An 18,849-nucleotide genomic window follows, 5' to 3' on the forward strand; every position below is an offset into this window, starting at 1 on the left:
GGATATTAAAAAACAGAAATGCAGCTTTCCATCCACATTTTCAAAAAAAACAGAGTGTTTACTTCTTTTGAAATATATTTCAAAAAATGCTTCCATTCATGTGGATTTGTTTTAAATTAAACTATCAGGTCTACTTTCCTGCATTGAAAAAAAAAATTATATCTTGACTTAACCAGGCTTAACATACTTATGTACTAAAGCTCTACTCTTTGGGAAATAAAAATACCTTTCTTAATGCCGCATTTCATAACAGAAATTACAATTATGGGATGCAGGGACTTTGTGGCTTGATACATTTTGCAAGCAGAGAAGGGGGATGCCCTTCAAAGTTAGAGGGTAATCATTATTGACCTTGTGCATTCAAGACAGCATAGCAGGTTTCTATATAAAGAAACTTGCAGAGAGGTCACTGAAAGCACTGGTGAAGAGACAAAAAAGGAGACAAGACAGAATACAGCCTCACTTAAGCAAGTTAAAAAATTAACTATAAACAGACTTGAGAATTGAAGACAAAAACAAAAGAACATTTTCTTTCCAAGTGTCATGCAAATTTATGGCTCTGTATTAAATGTTCATTATCAGATAAGTAGCCTTTACAATGTAATTATTAACTTTTATAGCTTCTGCAAAGTTTTTTTTTCTTCTTTCCCTACACCCAGCCTGAACACTTCTTGAGCATTGAACAAAGGGGCACCAGCTTAGGGCTGGCTCTCAGCAGGCAGGAATTCGGATTTTGGTCTTCCCTGCTTTACTCATTCACAGGGTGTCTGCTAATCCGTCTGTGTTTGAATTTACCTGTCTGCAAAATAGGTACAATAAAACCAGCAGGCATCTCCCCAGGGTTATATGACACTTAGCTTGGCACTTCAAAAAGCACACTTAGCAGAGCATTTTGAAATCATTGAATGAAAAGCATTATGTAATGAAAAATAAATTACTTCTGTATGATGAGGTTGTTTGGAAAACGTTCAGGCAAAATGCTCTGGTTAGGAATATTAAGACACCTGGGATACACAATGGATAGGTTTGCTATGGTTTTTTTTCTTTCAAACTAAACTTTAAAATAAGCTGCAACACAAAAAAGGTTCTATTGTCACGCATATCCCATTCCCATTTAATTAAATTGGTCATTACTATTAGTAGTAGTAGTAGTATTAATATATTTTCTTTTCCTCTCTAGATAAAGAATACAGAAATAGAAAGAGAAACAGAAATAATTAGACTGAGACCTTACTTTTTATTTCTTTAGACTGAGACCTTACTTTTTTATTTCTAGAAACAGAGAAGGCACAAACCTGCTAACATTTCAATGACTTGTGCTACTTTTCTTCAACCTACAGCCTCACGATGGCTCTCTAAATTTGCCCTGCTTAGACAAAACTCCCTTTTCTGTTGGGTCTTTCACCTCCAGAGCAGCAGCCTGCCATGCAGGCAGGAGGCTGCAATCTCAATGCACTGATACCCTCCACTAGAAAGAGTCAATCATTTTCACTTATAGGTGCCCACAGTGTCCCTGGAACAATCCTGTCCTGCCCCTCCAGCTCCCCCTCCCCTGGCCAACAGCACACAGCTTCCCAAAATATGCTTCATTTTGAAGAGATAGATTTATTACAGCCCTGTTATCACATTCAAACCCTGCCTGAAAAGATAAAAATAAGAAAGACCTTACAAGAAGATGTTGTAGCAACAGCTAAATCATAAATGTTTGATAAGGAATGGCTAAATCCAGACAAATAACTGTTCAATCCCACTTTGTATTAGGCAGATAAAGTCATACAGGAAATCAGTGTGATCTATTGAAATGAAAAAAGTCCAGCTTAGGGACTATATGGTATTATAGAATATATGACATTATAAATGGGCTGCTTCCATAAGTGCTATACAATGAGAAGTTGCATAGTTTTTATTTATTTTTGTGCTTAAGAATGTAAAAGCAGGATGTGAAAGTCACTGTTTGTCAACAGGGCAAATGTGGGCCGCAGTGAATAGGTATTTATAACCTTTTTATTTCCCCACTCTTGAAGGGAATACATAATCCTCTCTAGGGATAAAAGGATCTTCAGTCACCCACTAGCCCAGGGCTCCTTTTTAGCACAGGCTGACAGATGTGCTAAAATTATAAGTGAAGTGTTGTGATGTTGACTCCTAAAGCAGCGATCATTAAGGTTGAAATTAGTATCCCCTCCCAGCCATTCAAATGCTGAAAAGTTCTGACACCCGGCATAATTGGACAACTTTACCTAGTGGGGATAGCATCACATTTTATCCTACTGACTTCTTTCTGCCTTTTTCATCCCTGCTCCAATTTAAATGAAGCAAAACAACTTTTTATACATCTTTCACTTACACAAAACAAAACAAAAATCTGCTTATGCAGAAAGACATCTCAAAAGCAGACATATGAGTTCACAACTACATATACAAGTAGTATTGTTTAAGGCTATACTATTTCAGCTGACAACAGTATTTTAAATAAGATGCAGTTAAAAAAGAGACTAAAGGAAAATATAAACAGATGTCCTAATATGTATTAGCATATGCTGAAAGAAATTTCATTTGAAAATGTAAAATACACTTCACTTGCTATATGTCCTAATTAGTTACATGCAGTGTTAACATACTTTAATCTTCTGAAGTAAAAGGTTCCCCTGAACTGGATTTATGTATACCTGGATATATTTCTAGCAAGTGTAGCAGTTGCTAAATGGCAGTAAGTGCTAAAAGATATAAGCAATCCACACAATTAGATTTCAGGTCATTTAGATCAGTGTGAACTAGAAAAACATGTTAATGTGCTATACACTGCCACTTCCTCCCATAGTGCTGAATTTGACACATTAACTAATGGACCATCACCTGATAAATACTGGATGTGTGTGGATGAATAAAGTCTCAAATTGTCTCCACTGGCTCAGACCAAGATTTTGACAATGACACAAACCCAGCAGTGCACAGGCACCGTTGCATTATTCTTGTGCTCTGTGCCTAAAGAATAAAGCCTATGATTTCACACAGTTTATCTAATAGACCTTCCTCCTTTAGTTTATGGGAAAAACTTAGATGGAGCTCAAGGCCCACACTATAACATAAAACATGGGAATGCTGAGTGTGAAACCTGACCAGTGTGTTAAAATAAAATCAAATCCAATGTTTGTGAACATGGAACACTTTTCTATTGAGTTAGGTTAAATTCCTAAAGGCTGACGAGCACATCTATTTCTGGCATGAACAAAGAATGTGTTAATGCTGGGGCTCTCTCAGAGCCCTGTACATTGAGTCACCAGCTCCCACAGCCCCACTAAGCCCCGTCCCTCATCTTTCAGCTGAACTCTGCATTTTGCTTTATCTGCACTGGGCTCCTGCCCATCTCAGCTGATGTCCTACACCCCAAAACTTCCACCACATTACCTGGCTGCCCATCCTGTGCAGCACATCACACAGACGTCAGGCTGCTGGAGATCTACTGGGCTGATGCACAAATCCTTCTTTAATTAAGGACAGGAGGAAGGCCTTTAATGAAGGCCATGTTGTGCCTTGGCCCTGCAGCTGAGGTGGTGGAGGCTGAACTGAGAGTTTTGATCATTATTGACTCATCCTCAGGACAGTCAGGGCCCCACAGCATTCTGTCCCTTGCTGACATTACTGACAATAGGGCTTCTCACACTGAAAACCAGCTGACCCAGCCAGGACAGCCTCTTCCAAAACACTCGTTCCCAATTTCCAGGCCACCAGGCACTTCAGGAAGGGGAGCATGAACTTTGGCTGCATGGATGCTGTGCAAAGAACAAGGGAAAGATCCCTGCATCCTGCTTTGGAAGACATCCTTGCCTGTTCATCTTGGAATTAAGTTCTTTCGCTTGTTTCTACAATCTGTCTCTAAAAATGTGTTTTGTCAACTCCCCTTCTGTAAATTCCTTTAGTGTTACCCACCAGACATCTGGAGTGGCCACCACTGATACCCCACCAGAACTTCTCATGCGTGCTCTATTTCTACATTTCTATTCTTATGTATTTCTGCCTGCTTTGAGGCCGAGTTTTTGGTGTTTTTTTAACTGTAAAGCTTTTACCCAACACACACAAAAGAAGGTCCAACCTACAATTACCTCACCCCTTTTCTCTCTGCCCCTACAGGCATTATGCTGAGCATCTTTGCAAGAAAACTTGCTTTTCCACAAGAAATTCATCCTTTCTTCCTCTAATACTGTAGTCTCTCTATAGAGAACTCTTCAGTTTAATCCAGCTTATCCTGATTCACTATCAACATGTCTACACTCACCCTAGATCGACTTCAAGATAGTCATTTTCATTGATGACTTCCTAAATTTTCAAACAAGCATTTTCATGCTTTCTTTTATTCTGCTTACAGATCTGCCCGCAAGCACTTGCAATATTATCTCATTATCTTTCTTCATAATCCACATTAAAAATCTCCTTTTCATTGGTATCTAATCTTTTCTTTGGCATCAGAAAAATATCATGCCTTAAACCAGGGCCTACCATATTGATTAATATTATCTCATTATACGCTTGTTCTTTTTATCTATCTGTATCTCTGACTTTTGATTAACACTTAAATTTTAAACAGCGCGGACATGGTACAATCTTTTCTGGTTGATTTTGCATATTTATTAATATGGCTGGGTCCTTATCTGTGACTAACAATCTAGACACTGCACTAGCAATAATTATCATCATCTTGTTGTTCCTTCTTTGTTGATATATAAGCATGTAAACCGGATTTTGTTTTCTGGGTAAGGCTGCCAGGGATGATTGTTAGGAGTTCTGCCTGGAGAAGAAACTCAGGTGCTCCTAGCAATCATTTTCAGACTAAGGGTTGTACTCATTTGGGGGTTTTTAATGGAAATTAGGGATAGGAAAATTTTCAGCGTAACTGTCAGGAAAAATGGCTTCGAAAGTAATAATTAGAATTACTTTCTGTTCTGTTGTCAGATAAGCAGCATGCACATAATTATTTTTTTTTTTAGCAAACATATTGTAAAAAAGTAAAAGAAAAACAAACTGCAAATTGTGCTTGTATCTGTTTCAACAAGGACACATGAACATAATGCACCAAAGTGACAGTCAGGCTGGATGTGAAATGGGAACTCCCTGAGACAAAGCTCCCAAGGATGAGAATACAAATGCCAAAGAACCCTACTTAAAAAGGGAAGCACCAGTGTTTTTCCCCCAAATCTTCATGAATTGGACATATTAAATCATGTATCTTGATGCCAGCACAGGATTAAATTCTAATACCTTGGCATGCCCTAATTCTATTAGTAGGGAATGAAAGGGGAACAGAACATGCAGACATTACCATGACTGCAAAAACTGCATCTTTATTTGGAATGGGAATTATTTTAAGGATGTCTGAAGCTCTGGCTTTCTTGCACAAAATCTGGTGTGTGAACCTGAAGAATTAGCAAAAGGGCAGAAAACCCTGAAAACAAGCTGATTGCAACAGTACTGTCAAGCAGAAAGGGAAAATGCAAATGAAATAGACATTTTCTAAATATAGTTTAATTTATAAATAGGACTTCACATCACAGATTTGTTTATCCTCATTTGGTGATAATTGTTCACAGCAGAATATATCAGAAAATTCTATAATAGGAACTACAGCCAGGAAATGTTAAATAATTAATCACCCTCCCAGCCACTTGCATTTCTGTTGATATAAATGACCGTATAATTCCAAACCCAATTATCACTACTTAGCCATTCCATTTTGTAGTTAAAATCCCACAAAATTAAAGTGCATCAATTGTTAATGGTAATAGACCAGACAAGGGATTAAAGATTATTTTAATGTTTATTTCCTGTCAGGAGGTTTTTTTGGCAGGAAGCACTATAGACAAAAGGCTACATTAAGATGAGATTCATACAATGTATTTAAATCTACTAACTTCTAAAAGCCTTATGGTATAATTACTTGTTTAATCTACTTGTTCCCTGAAGATACCAATGGGGGTTTATCAAGCCAACTTTAGTATATCTGCTTCGTAGAAACCAAAACATTCTATTTAACCTTAACTGCAAACAGCAGTCAAGTTTACCATAAATGCAATTCTAACAACAAACCTGAAAAGTGAATTAACTTTGAGAAAATATAAGGGGAACCAGATTACTATCAGGATTTTTTTTATGTCATATTCTGCTTGGTTTAGCTCCTGTTACTTCTGGCACTGTATGCATTTGCATACAAGATTTGGTCCTTATATCCACACTTTAAACAATCACTTTAATACCAATAAAAGTTCATTATTTACAGAAACTTTTTACCTGCCACAAAATGATGACTCTTGTCCACTTTTCAGAAAAGCATTTCTGCATGTGTTTATATGGAGACATCACTTAGTTTAGTCTTAAATTACTTTGCTGTCTTAAAATGTTTTTATCATTAGGCATTGTCAACAAAACTGACAAAAGCACTTTACTGCATTTGCACAGCGACTAAAATTCTGCAGCACTGTGTGTGAGGGCCTAAGGGTTTGGGGAAGGACCCCCACAGTTCACTGAATTTTATGCATTTCAAAAGGTTATTCATGTGTATAAAGGTGCAGACAGGTATCCACAACTTGGGTCTGCTGGGATGAACCCATCAGATCTGGAGCAAGCAATAACTGTGCAGGTTATTTCTGGCTTACACTGACACCACCCTGCACACAACCTCATTCATCTCATTCTGTCTCTATTCTATGTATGGACTAAATAGGAAAACTGAGAAGGAAATGTTTGTGTTCTTGTGTTCCCTGCCCACTCAGCAATGTTATCCACTCATCCAAAACCTAAGAACAACTTACAGCACAGGAACATTACAGTACATTGTATCCACATTTATTCTTTTTCTCCAGGAAACCCTTGTCCTGCATTTACCAAATGACATAACACACTAAATCATGGCATAAATAACAGAGTGCATAAATCACCTCACATTGGGATAATGACAGATTTGGTTCTGTGTCTGTTTCAAACATTTCCTTGGGTGTACATTCACTTTTTGGCTAAATTTACATCTCATTATTGCTCCTCTCTCCTCTTTACAGGTGAGGAGGCCAGCAGGGACAGGTCTGTGGCACTGACACTCCTGGGCAGTCACAAGAAACAGCTTTACAGCCAAGAGATTGCTCAGGAGGGCAGTGAAGAATCTCCTTTCCAAAACCAGGATCCCCAGCAATGGTACCACTAATTTGCAAGCAGTGAGTTAATTACATGCCCAATGGTATTGATAACTCAACTTCCACCAGACACAGGTATGAAGAAAGAAGCTTCTACCTGAGACCCATGAACTAACTGTTCATCCTGGAGCCCCAGTTGTTACAGGGGATTATATTGGGCATGTTTGGCATAAAGGAGCACTGCAGAATTACAACTGGCACGTCAGAAAATTCTCCCTTGCTTTGCTTGGTATGCACCCCCACCAAAGAAAAACCCACCAAAAAACCAGAACACTCCCAACAAAGTTCAGAGTCCATATCTCTTCTGAGATTTGTGAGAGCAAGTATACATGGTACAGAAACCCATTCCATCACCTTTCACCAACATAAAATTTACTGCGAATAAGGCCCTAAAACTCTTCACTTAGCTCTGATTTAAACCTGTGAACACAAAACTCCCAAGAACATTTCCATTCCAATAAATACCTCCCCATGACATGATATGCTGATCATTTGGGTCCTAGGGGAGATTAAATACCCCAACCACAAGCAAGTCCACCATAACACTCACCAGGACAGGATCTGGCTCAAAGTTATTTTATTTAGCAAGTTTAAGGTGCTGTTTAAGTTAAACACATGCCAGCCATCCCAGTTTCTCTCTCCCAAACACTTCTGCTGTGGCAAAGAGCAAAGCAGGTTTGGTTTCCGAGGCTGAAAATTCCTCTGTAATTTTCTGTGGTATTCAAGACTTCATCAATGAGAAGAATTAATCTAACTCACAAAAACGAGACTTCCTTCAGAACTCCAATGTTCTGTATCTTTTATTTTTAAATTGCAGCATTAATAATGGTCTCAGCAGCAAGTGGAGAAAACGTATGAAATATGTGCCCTCTTTATAGATTTCCTGTTTCTGCAATTGCACTTGAAAAATGGCAGTGCCCTGCCATCTGAAGCTTCCAGTTTGTTTAACTCTGAGCAAAAGACAATTAAACAACTTACAGTACATGGTCATGAGACTCTAATTGCTCACCAGGGCTCCTTGTTGGGTCAGCTGCCACAATGAGCAGAAGCTTTTTCACTTCCCTACCCCTGCAAGACCACCAGAGGGTTCTGGCCACGGCAATGGCCTTGTGCTGAGAAGAAAATATTTCACAAACAAAAAAATTTCCACAGGAGTCTTGAGATGCTTACCATAAAGTATAAGGAAGAGACTCCATGGTGGACAAGAAGGATAGAACACCATCTTATCATTTTTTCTTAGAAGTCAAGGAATTAATATTTATCTTATTCTTTTTTTGTTTTCTCACAATTTCTTAAAATTCTCCCATTTATATACACATTTTTTTCCATGATTCCTGCAAGCAAAGTTATATCCTGAACCTATATATCTTAGGTTATCCTCTTCAACACAGAAATCTTATGTAAGAAGTGATGTATCAGTATTTTAATAGAGAGTGATATACACTTGAAGAATGGAAGTTCAGGTGACTGACAAAGATAAATTGGGCTTTTCAAATCCTGCTTTTGGTAGAAATCATTCTGAAAACAGACTAAGTTCCATTTGAGAGATGTTCAATGCACCGGTTTTTACTCTCAAAGCCACTCTCAGAGCTGACCCTATTTTCACTTTTGTAGACAACAGACTCGTAGATGTGACCTTCACACACCAGTATCTGCTCTATCATTAATGATGCCTTCTCCAGGCTGAAATAAGAGAAAAAAAACCTTAGCTCACCAATATACATCTGAAATATTGTAGTTCTCAGTCTAGCACGCTCTCAGGACTATGTGTTATCCACATCAAAGACAAAAACACATCATTAGTATTATCTGCTGCAATGGCAGTGCAAAATAATTCATATTAGTGGTTGCTTAATAGTAATCGTGGTAGAATCTTGGCATTAATACGAGGAATATTAATTTCCCAGTACATAAAAGCATAAATGACACCTACATCTCTATGCAAAGCCAGCACAAATCAATTGCCTAAAAGAAATTTAATTCAAGATTCTTGGTATACCAACATAGAAGTCTGTCTCCATCAACAAGATGAACAGGAAAACAATATATCTAAGATAATGTGTCATTCTCTGGTGATTCTTTTAGTTCTTTCTGTTATGCAAAAAAACCTACCAGGTCTTTTAATGAATGCAAAAATAGAACACAGAGAGTATATATAGTGATAAAATAACACCTGGACAATAGAGCTGAAGAGGAAAAGGATGATGAAAGAAATCACTAGGGAAGGGACAAAACTTTGACATGATTACGATATGTACTGGAGACTACAATAAATAAATTTTAACTTTCAGTTTAACAAAATTGGTTTTGTGGATTTCTTATTTTTGACAATACAAATAAATTATTGTAAATAACTTCATAATCATTACCACCACTATACTGTGAAATATCACTCAAATACCAGAGCACATTTCTCAGTCCATTGTGTCTCACTGACCTCCTGATCAAGTTTGCTCAGTGTCTGACTGAAAGAATGTTCTCTGGTTTTGTTTTTGCTTTTCTAACTAGCTCTACAAATTCAGTATGGAGCTAGAACAGAATCTGACCCATTCTTCCATAGCTGTGTTGCCTTAGCATCACCAAAGGAAATAAAACACAGTTTAGTTACTAAGGTGACCAGTTACCACAGTGATTCCACACAGGACTAAGACCAAGTAAGATAAAAGCTCCTGGTTTTATGTGGTAATCCTCCTGCCTAGAAGTGTCTATTGAGAGGCAGCACACAGGAAAGAGCAGGAAGTAACATAATTTATTCAGTAAGAGCACTATGGGGCACAAGTGCTGAAAAATGTTTTTCACACATCCCTCCTGGCTAATTTTCCATTGAAATAAAATTTACTCTTGAATATCAAATATTTATTCCATTTTTCATACTCTTGTCTTTTCCTCCCTCTCATATTTATTTACTTTATAAACATTTCAAATTTATTTTTGCTGAATAAATAAATTAAAATATGAGGAACATTTAAACAGACAAAAGGCTCCGGGAGTTTTGCTACTGGCAAAAGGAGAAATGCTCCTGGATGTAATGAGTCAACTACCAACATGGAAATCTGGAAGAATTCCTGCATTTTAGAATCATGGGCTATATGTCTTCACTTTAGTGTATGCAGGTTTTTCTTACAAGATTGATTCTGCAGGTTTTATGTAGTTTGCTTTTCTTTTTTTCTGTTGCCACGCCTCAAACTATTACAAGTTTATCAATAATAACCTACTGACAGCTTTCCCACCTCTTTCACCAGTCAGTGAAGTTACAAATTTACCAGATTGTCAAGAAGATACACACTGTAAAACAAACAAATTCCTGGGCATCATCCTATCCAAACCAGGAATTCATCTAAGTTCAACTCAGTGTGTTTTACTCAGCAGAGCAGGTAGTAAAATCTTCTTTCAGCCCAGAAGACTTTATTTTATAATTCCTTCACCTGGGATTGCAGGAAATGTTAAGATGTTAACTATCTGACAGAGTTCACATCAGTGACAAGCAGTTTATTACAGCACAGGTTTTATTCCCCCATTTCAGGGGACATGGACTCCAGATGAAAAGGTGGAATAATTCTTGCCTCAGTGTGTAAAATCAAGATCAATTTAGTAACCCACTCCTCTAATACCGTATGTGCAAAGAAATAATTTAGACTCCTAGTTAATTTGAGTATTGAACTGAAATTCTGCAGCTGCTTTCTGCCAGTCCTGAAAACAGAAATTAATTTCAATGACCAAGGCTCTTGGAGTGCTGCTCTGTCAGGTAATTAGTCATCGTCTTCTGCTACTCAGGGTCTATCACTGTGCTAATCCATACATAAACCCCAGTATTTCCCCAGTCACTCACAATCTAAAGAGCTGTTTAACTACCTATTTCTCCCATTCAATCCTACCCCAGATATCAGCTGCAAAATGAGCATTCTTTCATGTTTAGCTTTCTTCCTACTATTTACTGCCAGCAGAATTAATGCAACTGATTTACATTTTCTTTTTTCTGTTTGATCAAGTCTGCTGTTGATTAAGTAGAGCTTAAGGGAAAAAATTATACTCCTGCAGCTTTCCTACTTGACTTGCCAGTTTATTAATGAAAGAAGCAAGGATATTGATGGCCCAGAAACTACAAGTGCAGCAATTAAAGGATATGTCCTTCCAAGCTTCTAATTAAAAAAGAGTTCTTTTGTATTAAAAGATATAGTTTAGTGTCATATTTATATCTAATTCTCACTTCTACTCTTTTGCATTTTTTTTTGTTGTTTATTCTTTTTAAACAGAAATCTACTGGGAAAACTTAGATCAGGCAGAATAAAGAAACTTTCCCTGACAACCATTTCTGGAAGCTTTGTTCCCAAACAACAGTCTCAGTGATAAAACATCAAAAACAACTCCACCCCCCCCAAATCCTTACAACAGTGAAATACCCACTGACACATACCACTCAGAAGGCAACTCTTTAATATTTTTAACTTGTGTAAATAGGCAGAGTTTGCCCAACTCAGATTCAAGAAAACTGAAGATTTTTTTATACCAGTCCTTTTGGATATTAAGATAATGAGGCTGTTCCCTCCTTCTAATATCCTTTTAGTTATTATTTAAATTCTAGATTCACTTTTTTCATGTCAGGTATTTACATGAATGGTCTCACAGAGGTTCTTTATGCTTCTTACCTAGTCTGATTTTTTGAATTCTTCCTTCAGAAACAGCTGAAACCATAACATTGCCAGTATTTTTTTTTACTCTGCTGAGTCAGTCCCTTGCACATTAATGGCATTCTCTCAACATCAGAACACAAATAGATAAATAAATGACTCCTGCTTCTGTCTGTTTTGTGGTGCCATCTAAACAAATTCAACACAAGTCTGACATGTTCTGGCTGACTCAGACTGCATGGATTGACCCTCCAGCTCCTGTGTGCTGAGGGCTGAGTCCAAGAATCATGAAATCAGAGAATGGTTTGGGTTCAAAGGGTCCTTAAAGCTCATCCAGCTCCAACCCCTGCCATGGGCAGGGACATCTTCCACTATCCCAGGCTGCTCCAAGCCCCGTCCAGCCTGGCCTTGGATGCTTCCAGGGATGGGGCAGCCACAGCTTCTCTGGGCAACCTGTGCCAGGGCCTCACCACCCTCACAGCAAAGAATTTCTCCCTAATACATAATCTAAATTTACTCTGTCAGTCTGAAGCACCCTGCCTGCCCCACATTCAAAACATCCTGCACACACCTCAAAGCACATCCCCATCTGCACACCAGGTACCTCTCCCAGATCTCCACATAGCAGTTACTCTTCTCATTTAGCTACTAGATGTTCTGAAATCCCTGTGAAATTCTATTAAAAAATAAGCACAGTATAAAAATCATAACCTAGCATCCCATATAAGTAATCACAAGTTCTTAATGCATTGAAAATGACAGCTCCAGAAAGGAAGAGAAGTAAAACATCTTTCTGCTCCTGGCCTCTGCTCCTCACAGCCCAGAGTGTGAGAACTGCTGTGATCAGATTAGGCAGGTAATCTTGTGTATGATCAAATTCCCAGAGGGCAGCGATAGCTGTGTATTTAAGGACAGTAAGCTTTTCTTAAAAGAGGTACTAAAGTGAATCACAAAATTTCCCAGAGCTCCCAGCTGGACAAAGCAGCAGTAAACAAGAGTGATTCTTCCTCAGGGCTAACAGAGTTAGCAATGCTGCTCTCAGGACAGGTTGTGTCATCCACAATATCACTGCCCACATTTCTCCTTGAGCCATCCCAGACCTGCATCTTTCCCCTTGCCTTTTAACATGAAAAAACCTCGAGGAGGAGGGGGGTGGAGTTGTTCTAAGGGATCTTTTGTATTAGAAATTTCTCAATCACTTCCAGTTTAAAGGTGACTTCACAGAAATAGTGACCCTTACAAGCACCACTTGAACGACACAGAAGCTTTAATCTTTTTCAGTGGGATCGGAAGCTCTTATCTCTCCTCTGACCCTTTTTCCCCTCTAGCCTTACACTCTTGGCACCATTGAAAAGTCAGAACCATTAAGTTGGTGTCAAGTGGCTGTGCTATTCATATTCTATTATAGTCAATGACAATTAACAGTGCCATTCAGAAAAGCCAGGTACTGTATTACACAATTGGAAAATTGATCTTATCTGAGGCTCAAAAAACAGCAATGTTCAGACCTCAACTCACAGTCAAGAAAAAAAAGAAAAGGAAAAGAAAAAAAGAAAGAGGGAAAGTACTGCCTGACCTCAGGGCCACAGCAAACAGCCACGTACAAGGCTCAGAAACAACCTGAAGAAGTGCCCAAATCTCTGTCTGAATATAAACTCCGATTTTTATCATCGAGCAAACTGATGCTAGAAAGAAGAGTACACATTCCACTGAACGCTTGATGATCACCTTCAAAGTTGTTATTGCAGGCAAAATGCAACATCTTAGCGCTGCTGACACATCAGAAAACCACGGTGTGTGTGTGTGTCAGCTCCCAGCCCTTTGCAGCACACACCCACAAGCAAGGGCCCAGCCCCTACAGTGAAATCCTCATTTCCAGCCCCTGCACTGAACATCCATTCTCAGCAATGTTTTTCCTAGAAATGAGCACAGGCACGTTTTTATACTCACGAATTACTGGGTGGCTACAAAAGGAGAGGATTAACAAATAACTCTCTGCTTTGGACAGCGAGCCTGTTTTCCTCTCTCAGTGAATCTCAGCATTAAACACAACCCCATACAATAGTTGATTACAGCTGAGCCTATCTGCTCTAAAAGCACAGGGGGAATTTTACATAGCAAAACTCAATTAGCTCACTTGAGTTTAACTAAAGCACCTGAGCTAAAACCCTGCCACACAAAGGATGCCTTGTGGAGTCAGGAACAGAACCTGGCACTGTTCCTCCATGCCACATGCCCGTGGCTTTTAGCAGGATCCAAACCCAGAGCAAGTGCTCTTGCACCAGCGAGCCATTATGTCACTTCTATTCCCCAATCAAGCACTCACTAACCCTCCAAACTATGACGTGACCTATCAAGTCCACATCCTGGAGCAGACTGCACAATCTGTAGAGTCACTTACTTAGTTCAAGTAGTAACTGGAATACTTTGCAACCAAATGGGGAAAAAGTAAAAAACAAACCCATAACAATAAATATTCTTGCATTTCTCAATGGTTGCACAGATTGATGGAAGGAATGTTCCATGACATGCAATTCTGCCTCAGGTTGCTGCTTTCCAGGCCAAGGCCAGTGAAGCTCTTCCTGCACCTTAGTCCCTCTAAGATGTCCTGATCCTCTGTGATGAATTTAGCTGTCTTTGTTATTCCCCTTCTTTCTAAATATGAGGTATGTTTACTAAATACTGGAAATTAAGGATTTACACAAACAACTCTGGAGACCATCAAATCCATCCTAGTGGAAAAAGTGCTCATCCCAACTCCACCTTTGGTGCACCTGGAAGGGAAGAGCTTGTATTCCACCAGATGTTTCACCTGACGCCAAGTTTTCCTGGGGAATCAGGAACAGGCTGAATACAGAAATCATCTCTGTCTGTTCATCATTTTCCTTCACAGAATACAATAAAAAATTATCAGCTAGCTTCAGTTCTCTGGGAAAAAATCTCCTATTGGTGCCTTAATGAAAAACATAGAATGGGCTCAAAGCCACTATAGTTATACTTAAAAATCAATACTCCCTATTGGTCTTATAATTTGTGTCCCAAATATCTGCTTTAAAATGTGCACAAGCCACAAAACAAAAGCTAGGGAGTTTATATCTCAGATTTTTGAATTTTTTTGTACTGTTTCAATATTTGCAAAGCCATGTGAAATGTTCTATAGGATTCTCTGCCTGACAGTGGGAGTCTATTCTGTATTATATTTCTTTTATTGAGAGGTGGAATAAAATTCCCCAACTGCTCCAGTGCAATTAAAATTACTTTTATTCATACAGTTACCTCTATGGTCACCATAAGCATTCCACAGTACTAATCCTTTTAGGCCCTGATCCAGCAAAGCACTTTACTGTCTCTTATTCTTAAAATTACAAGTCTCCCCACTGATTTCAATACAGTTATATTAGGGATGAACTTGGCCTACCATAGCAAAAATAATGTTAAAAATACAGTTTAAAAAACAAGCAAGGAAATGGAAAGCCTAAGAGACTTCAATATTTCTCTGGTTTAAAGCAAGGCATTACCACTGTGCATTTGAGTAGAGTCCAATAGTGAGCTATTTTTGTGCAGCTGGGCCAATGCAGGTAACAAGCCTCCCTGTATTAGAGATGCATTGATTTCAGATCTGGATGGTTTCAATAAACTCCTTACACCCAAATGTTACAAGGACAGGGACATTAAAATGTCAATTACATAAATAAATCTGTAAGTATCAATAAATGCCCAAAATAAAATAAACTCCTTCACTCTAAGAGGCTTTGCAGCTGATACACTGTAAAACAATAAGAAAACAATCACAATTTGCATTTTTATAGCTACATTCATCAATAGTTCAAATATTTATCACAAATACCAACCCACCATTGGTAGGAACTTTAGGATGCTCTTTTCCTGCTTTGAATGCAGAGACACCAAACCATGGCTGGACATTTGTCTACACCCAAAGCTTTTAAATTAAATTTTATTTTTTGCATTAAATACTCCCTGCCTTTGCGTACTTCTTTCTGCCTTGTTTTTGCTGGTGCAAGAATTTATCTGAGCACGCAATGAACTGGATCAGGAAACCAATCTGACTGAAATATAAACCATGGAAAAGTGCTGACTTTAATGAGGAGGGACGCTCAGGGAAGCAGGAGCCTGAGACCGCTTGAGATAGTGCTGCCCCAAAATAAATGTACATCAAACTGCACATCCTGAGGCACAGGGCACAGCCAGAAACAGAACCAGGCATTTCACCCATTCATCCACATAGGCCATGGGGGGACACTGGGATAAGAGCCACAGAATAGATGGGGGACATGTCTTGAGTGGCTTCAGAGCACAGCTTCTCATCACCATGGAGGGACAACAAAATTTAATTTGCCACAGATGGCTGAACACCCCAAGCAGGATGACTACATAAAAGCATTTTTCCAGCAACTTCCAGATTGTCTCTCCAGCCTTCCCAATTGGCTCTCAACAAAATTTTAAAGTGTGTGCTTTACCACCATTTAAAGCAGTGCACATGAGAGATACTGAATATATTTAGGTAAATGAATTCCTGTGGACATTGTGAAGGGAATAATGCCCTCCTATTTGGGTTATCCTGCACTGCAATAAAAGTTGGGGTTTCTTCAGTCAAGGTGCTGCAGTAACCCAAGTGATAGCCACATTACACTTATAAAAGACAACTTTAAGAAAGATCTTGGTGCAATAAAAGTGAGGATTTTTTTTCCCTTGGCATCCCAGCTTGCCATAGAAATGAGTGAGTTGCTGAATTTCTGCCAAGTATAGATGGTTCAGCATGCTATTAGATTAGTCTGTTTATACAGAAACAGCCAAAAATAGGAAACACACAGAAGCTATTAAAGATATTGTCCTGTGAGGGAAATATTTGAATGGTTTTGTTACTGCAACTGGGAAATAAGATATGAGTCAGTATTAATGTGATAAAGAAGTTAATGTGTTCTAAAGCAAACAGTTAGTTTCTTCAGCTTGTTTCTGAGTTGACAATAAAATAAATGTACAGACAATTATGTAGGGTTGGATGAGCCTGCAAGTAAGTGCATCCAGCTTAAAGCTCAGTGCTGCCAGTGGGTTAGAATTGAAACTCTGTTATCAAGTAATGATATGCTAACCCCAGGTAGTCTTCATAGAAAATGGATGATTCAAAATGCCACACATCACTGAGCTGGTGGGAGAATGGTCAATAGTGTTTAAGCTATTTCAACCAGTCAAAGAGAATTTCATAGAAAAATTCCTTCACCTTGACAATTTTACACTGGGTTTCCTAAATTCTTCTCACTTTTTGTACACCCTGATGAAAAATAAAAATACCTTAAGTATTGTACTGTATTTTGTTTCGGTTTATTTTTAATCAGGACAGCAGCAATATTTCTTAGTGGATGTTGCCAGCAGAGAGAAATTTGTCCCATATGTGACACTGAGCATTTGTTCCTAGACACAGCCACACACAACCCTGATGCCCTGATCTCCTTCTCCCTCCTTTTTCTACATATTAACAAACCTAATTCTTCAAGTACTCCAATGCCTCAAATCTTCTAACACACATAAACAAGGGAACAGGCTATAATATTGCATTTATAATATTTATATGTGCAAACAGAAGATGTACATATTTTTTTCTCAAGTAACACACTTCTACAAACCTAAAGACCACACATATCATTCCTTATACATTTGACCAGTGAAGAAGAAAAAGTCCAAAGCTGAATGACTCCCCCTGAGAAATGCCCCTCTGTGGTACCCTGGGTTTTTGTGGTGAGTGCCTGGGGCCAGGCCAAGCACCTTCCCTGATCTTAGGGCACTTTTTAGGACACGAGCAGCACCTGAAAATGCACATGGAAACTTACACCAGTGAATGCAGCAAAACCTTTGCCAGTACAGAGACTTTTGGTTAGCAGGAGCCTCATGAATTCGACACCAGTGGCTCATTTCCAGAGGGAGTGGAAAACTGGCCTCAAGTAATTCAGCCTGTGTCATGTATATACAAAGATTAGGCATGGTATTTGGAACAGGAAGCAGCTGCACAAATTCTGTCAAGGTACCACAATTAAATGCATTTACACTGCAGAGACTAAAATTGCAGGTGGTATAATGAGACTTAGAGCAAAATTTAAGAACGCTGCAATAACTTGGAGATGGGCTTTTCCCTGGAACACATCTACCCAAAACCAAGTAAAGCTGTTACATCAACAAACCTACAGACTGCTCTGAGGCCTCAGCTGATATTTATTTCTGGGATAAGTGTATCTTTCCATTCAACCCCACAGAAACCAGGCTTGTTTATTATTCCTTGAGCCTAATTTCTTACTTCAGGCAACAGCAAGAAGGAGTTATGTGTTCCCTGACACCAAACAGATAAGCACAATGGTGTTGCCTTGCTGCAGAGGACCCTCCAAAACTGAGGGGATGCAAGGCAGTTTGTGTTCCCATTTCTAGGGTGGGAATCTGGAGCTGGAGTCTAAATTTCCAACATCCTTTCAGTGCTGTGGAAATGTAATCCCAGCCTGAAGAGTTTAGAGCATATTCTGCAGTTCCACACGCACATATTACTACTTGTGTTTAAAGCATATATTGTTCTTGTTTAGATAGAACTCTGGAGTCTCTACCAACAAACAAATTCAATTTATCACTTGTTTATGATTGTGCATGAGGCATCTGTATTTTTTCATTGGTATAAGGCAACAGCAGAGCCAGAGCAGCTACTCTGAAATGCAACAGCCACAGGAAACTTAATGTGCCTTAGAGATGCACGGGAGGTTCAAAAATAGAGAACTTCCTTTTTCAGTAAAGGGACAAGGTAACAGAAAAATCGAGTAATATGGTTCAGCTTGGAATTGAAAGAAGAAAAAGGAGAGAAGTGAGTTTTCCTGGCCACGTGTCTCAAACCAAATGGATGTTTTTTAAACAAAGCACCTCACTTGCTTTGTTTCATTTTCAGGCTGTGCTGCCTGAGCAAGACAACGGAAAAGTTTAATCTCTAAAACATGAATGCCGAAAATAAATGCATTAGAAAATACCAAGCCAAAGCTATACTGGTGACACAA

The 18,849-nt window shown here is 38.8% G+C and overlaps 1 protein-coding gene across 4 annotated transcripts in view; it reads right to left on the bottom strand.

Moving 5' to 3' along the window:
- WWOX (WW domain containing oxidoreductase) overlaps nucleotides 1-18,849 on the bottom strand; it is a 476,614-nt gene that overhangs the window by 255,589 nt on the left and 202,176 nt on the right. Inside the window, exon 9 of one of the 4 annotated variants that reach the window (XM_064722811.1) lies at nucleotides 17,131-17,628. The exons of the other annotated variants lie outside the window; for them this stretch is intronic. Within the exon in view, the coding sequence (XP_064578881.1) occupies nucleotides 17,611-17,628 (18 nt within the window). The 3' untranslated portion in view covers nucleotides 17,131-17,610. Of the gene's footprint in view, nucleotides 1-17,130; nucleotides 17,629-18,849 lie in introns of those variants that run through there. 4 annotated transcript variants of the gene reach the window in all.

This window comes from Zonotrichia leucophrys, chromosome 11 (assembly GCF_028769735.1).
Source record: "Zonotrichia leucophrys gambelii isolate GWCS_2022_RI chromosome 11, RI_Zleu_2.0, whole genome shotgun sequence".
NCBI classification, from domain to species: Eukaryota; Metazoa; Chordata; class Aves; order Passeriformes; family Passerellidae; genus Zonotrichia; species Zonotrichia leucophrys.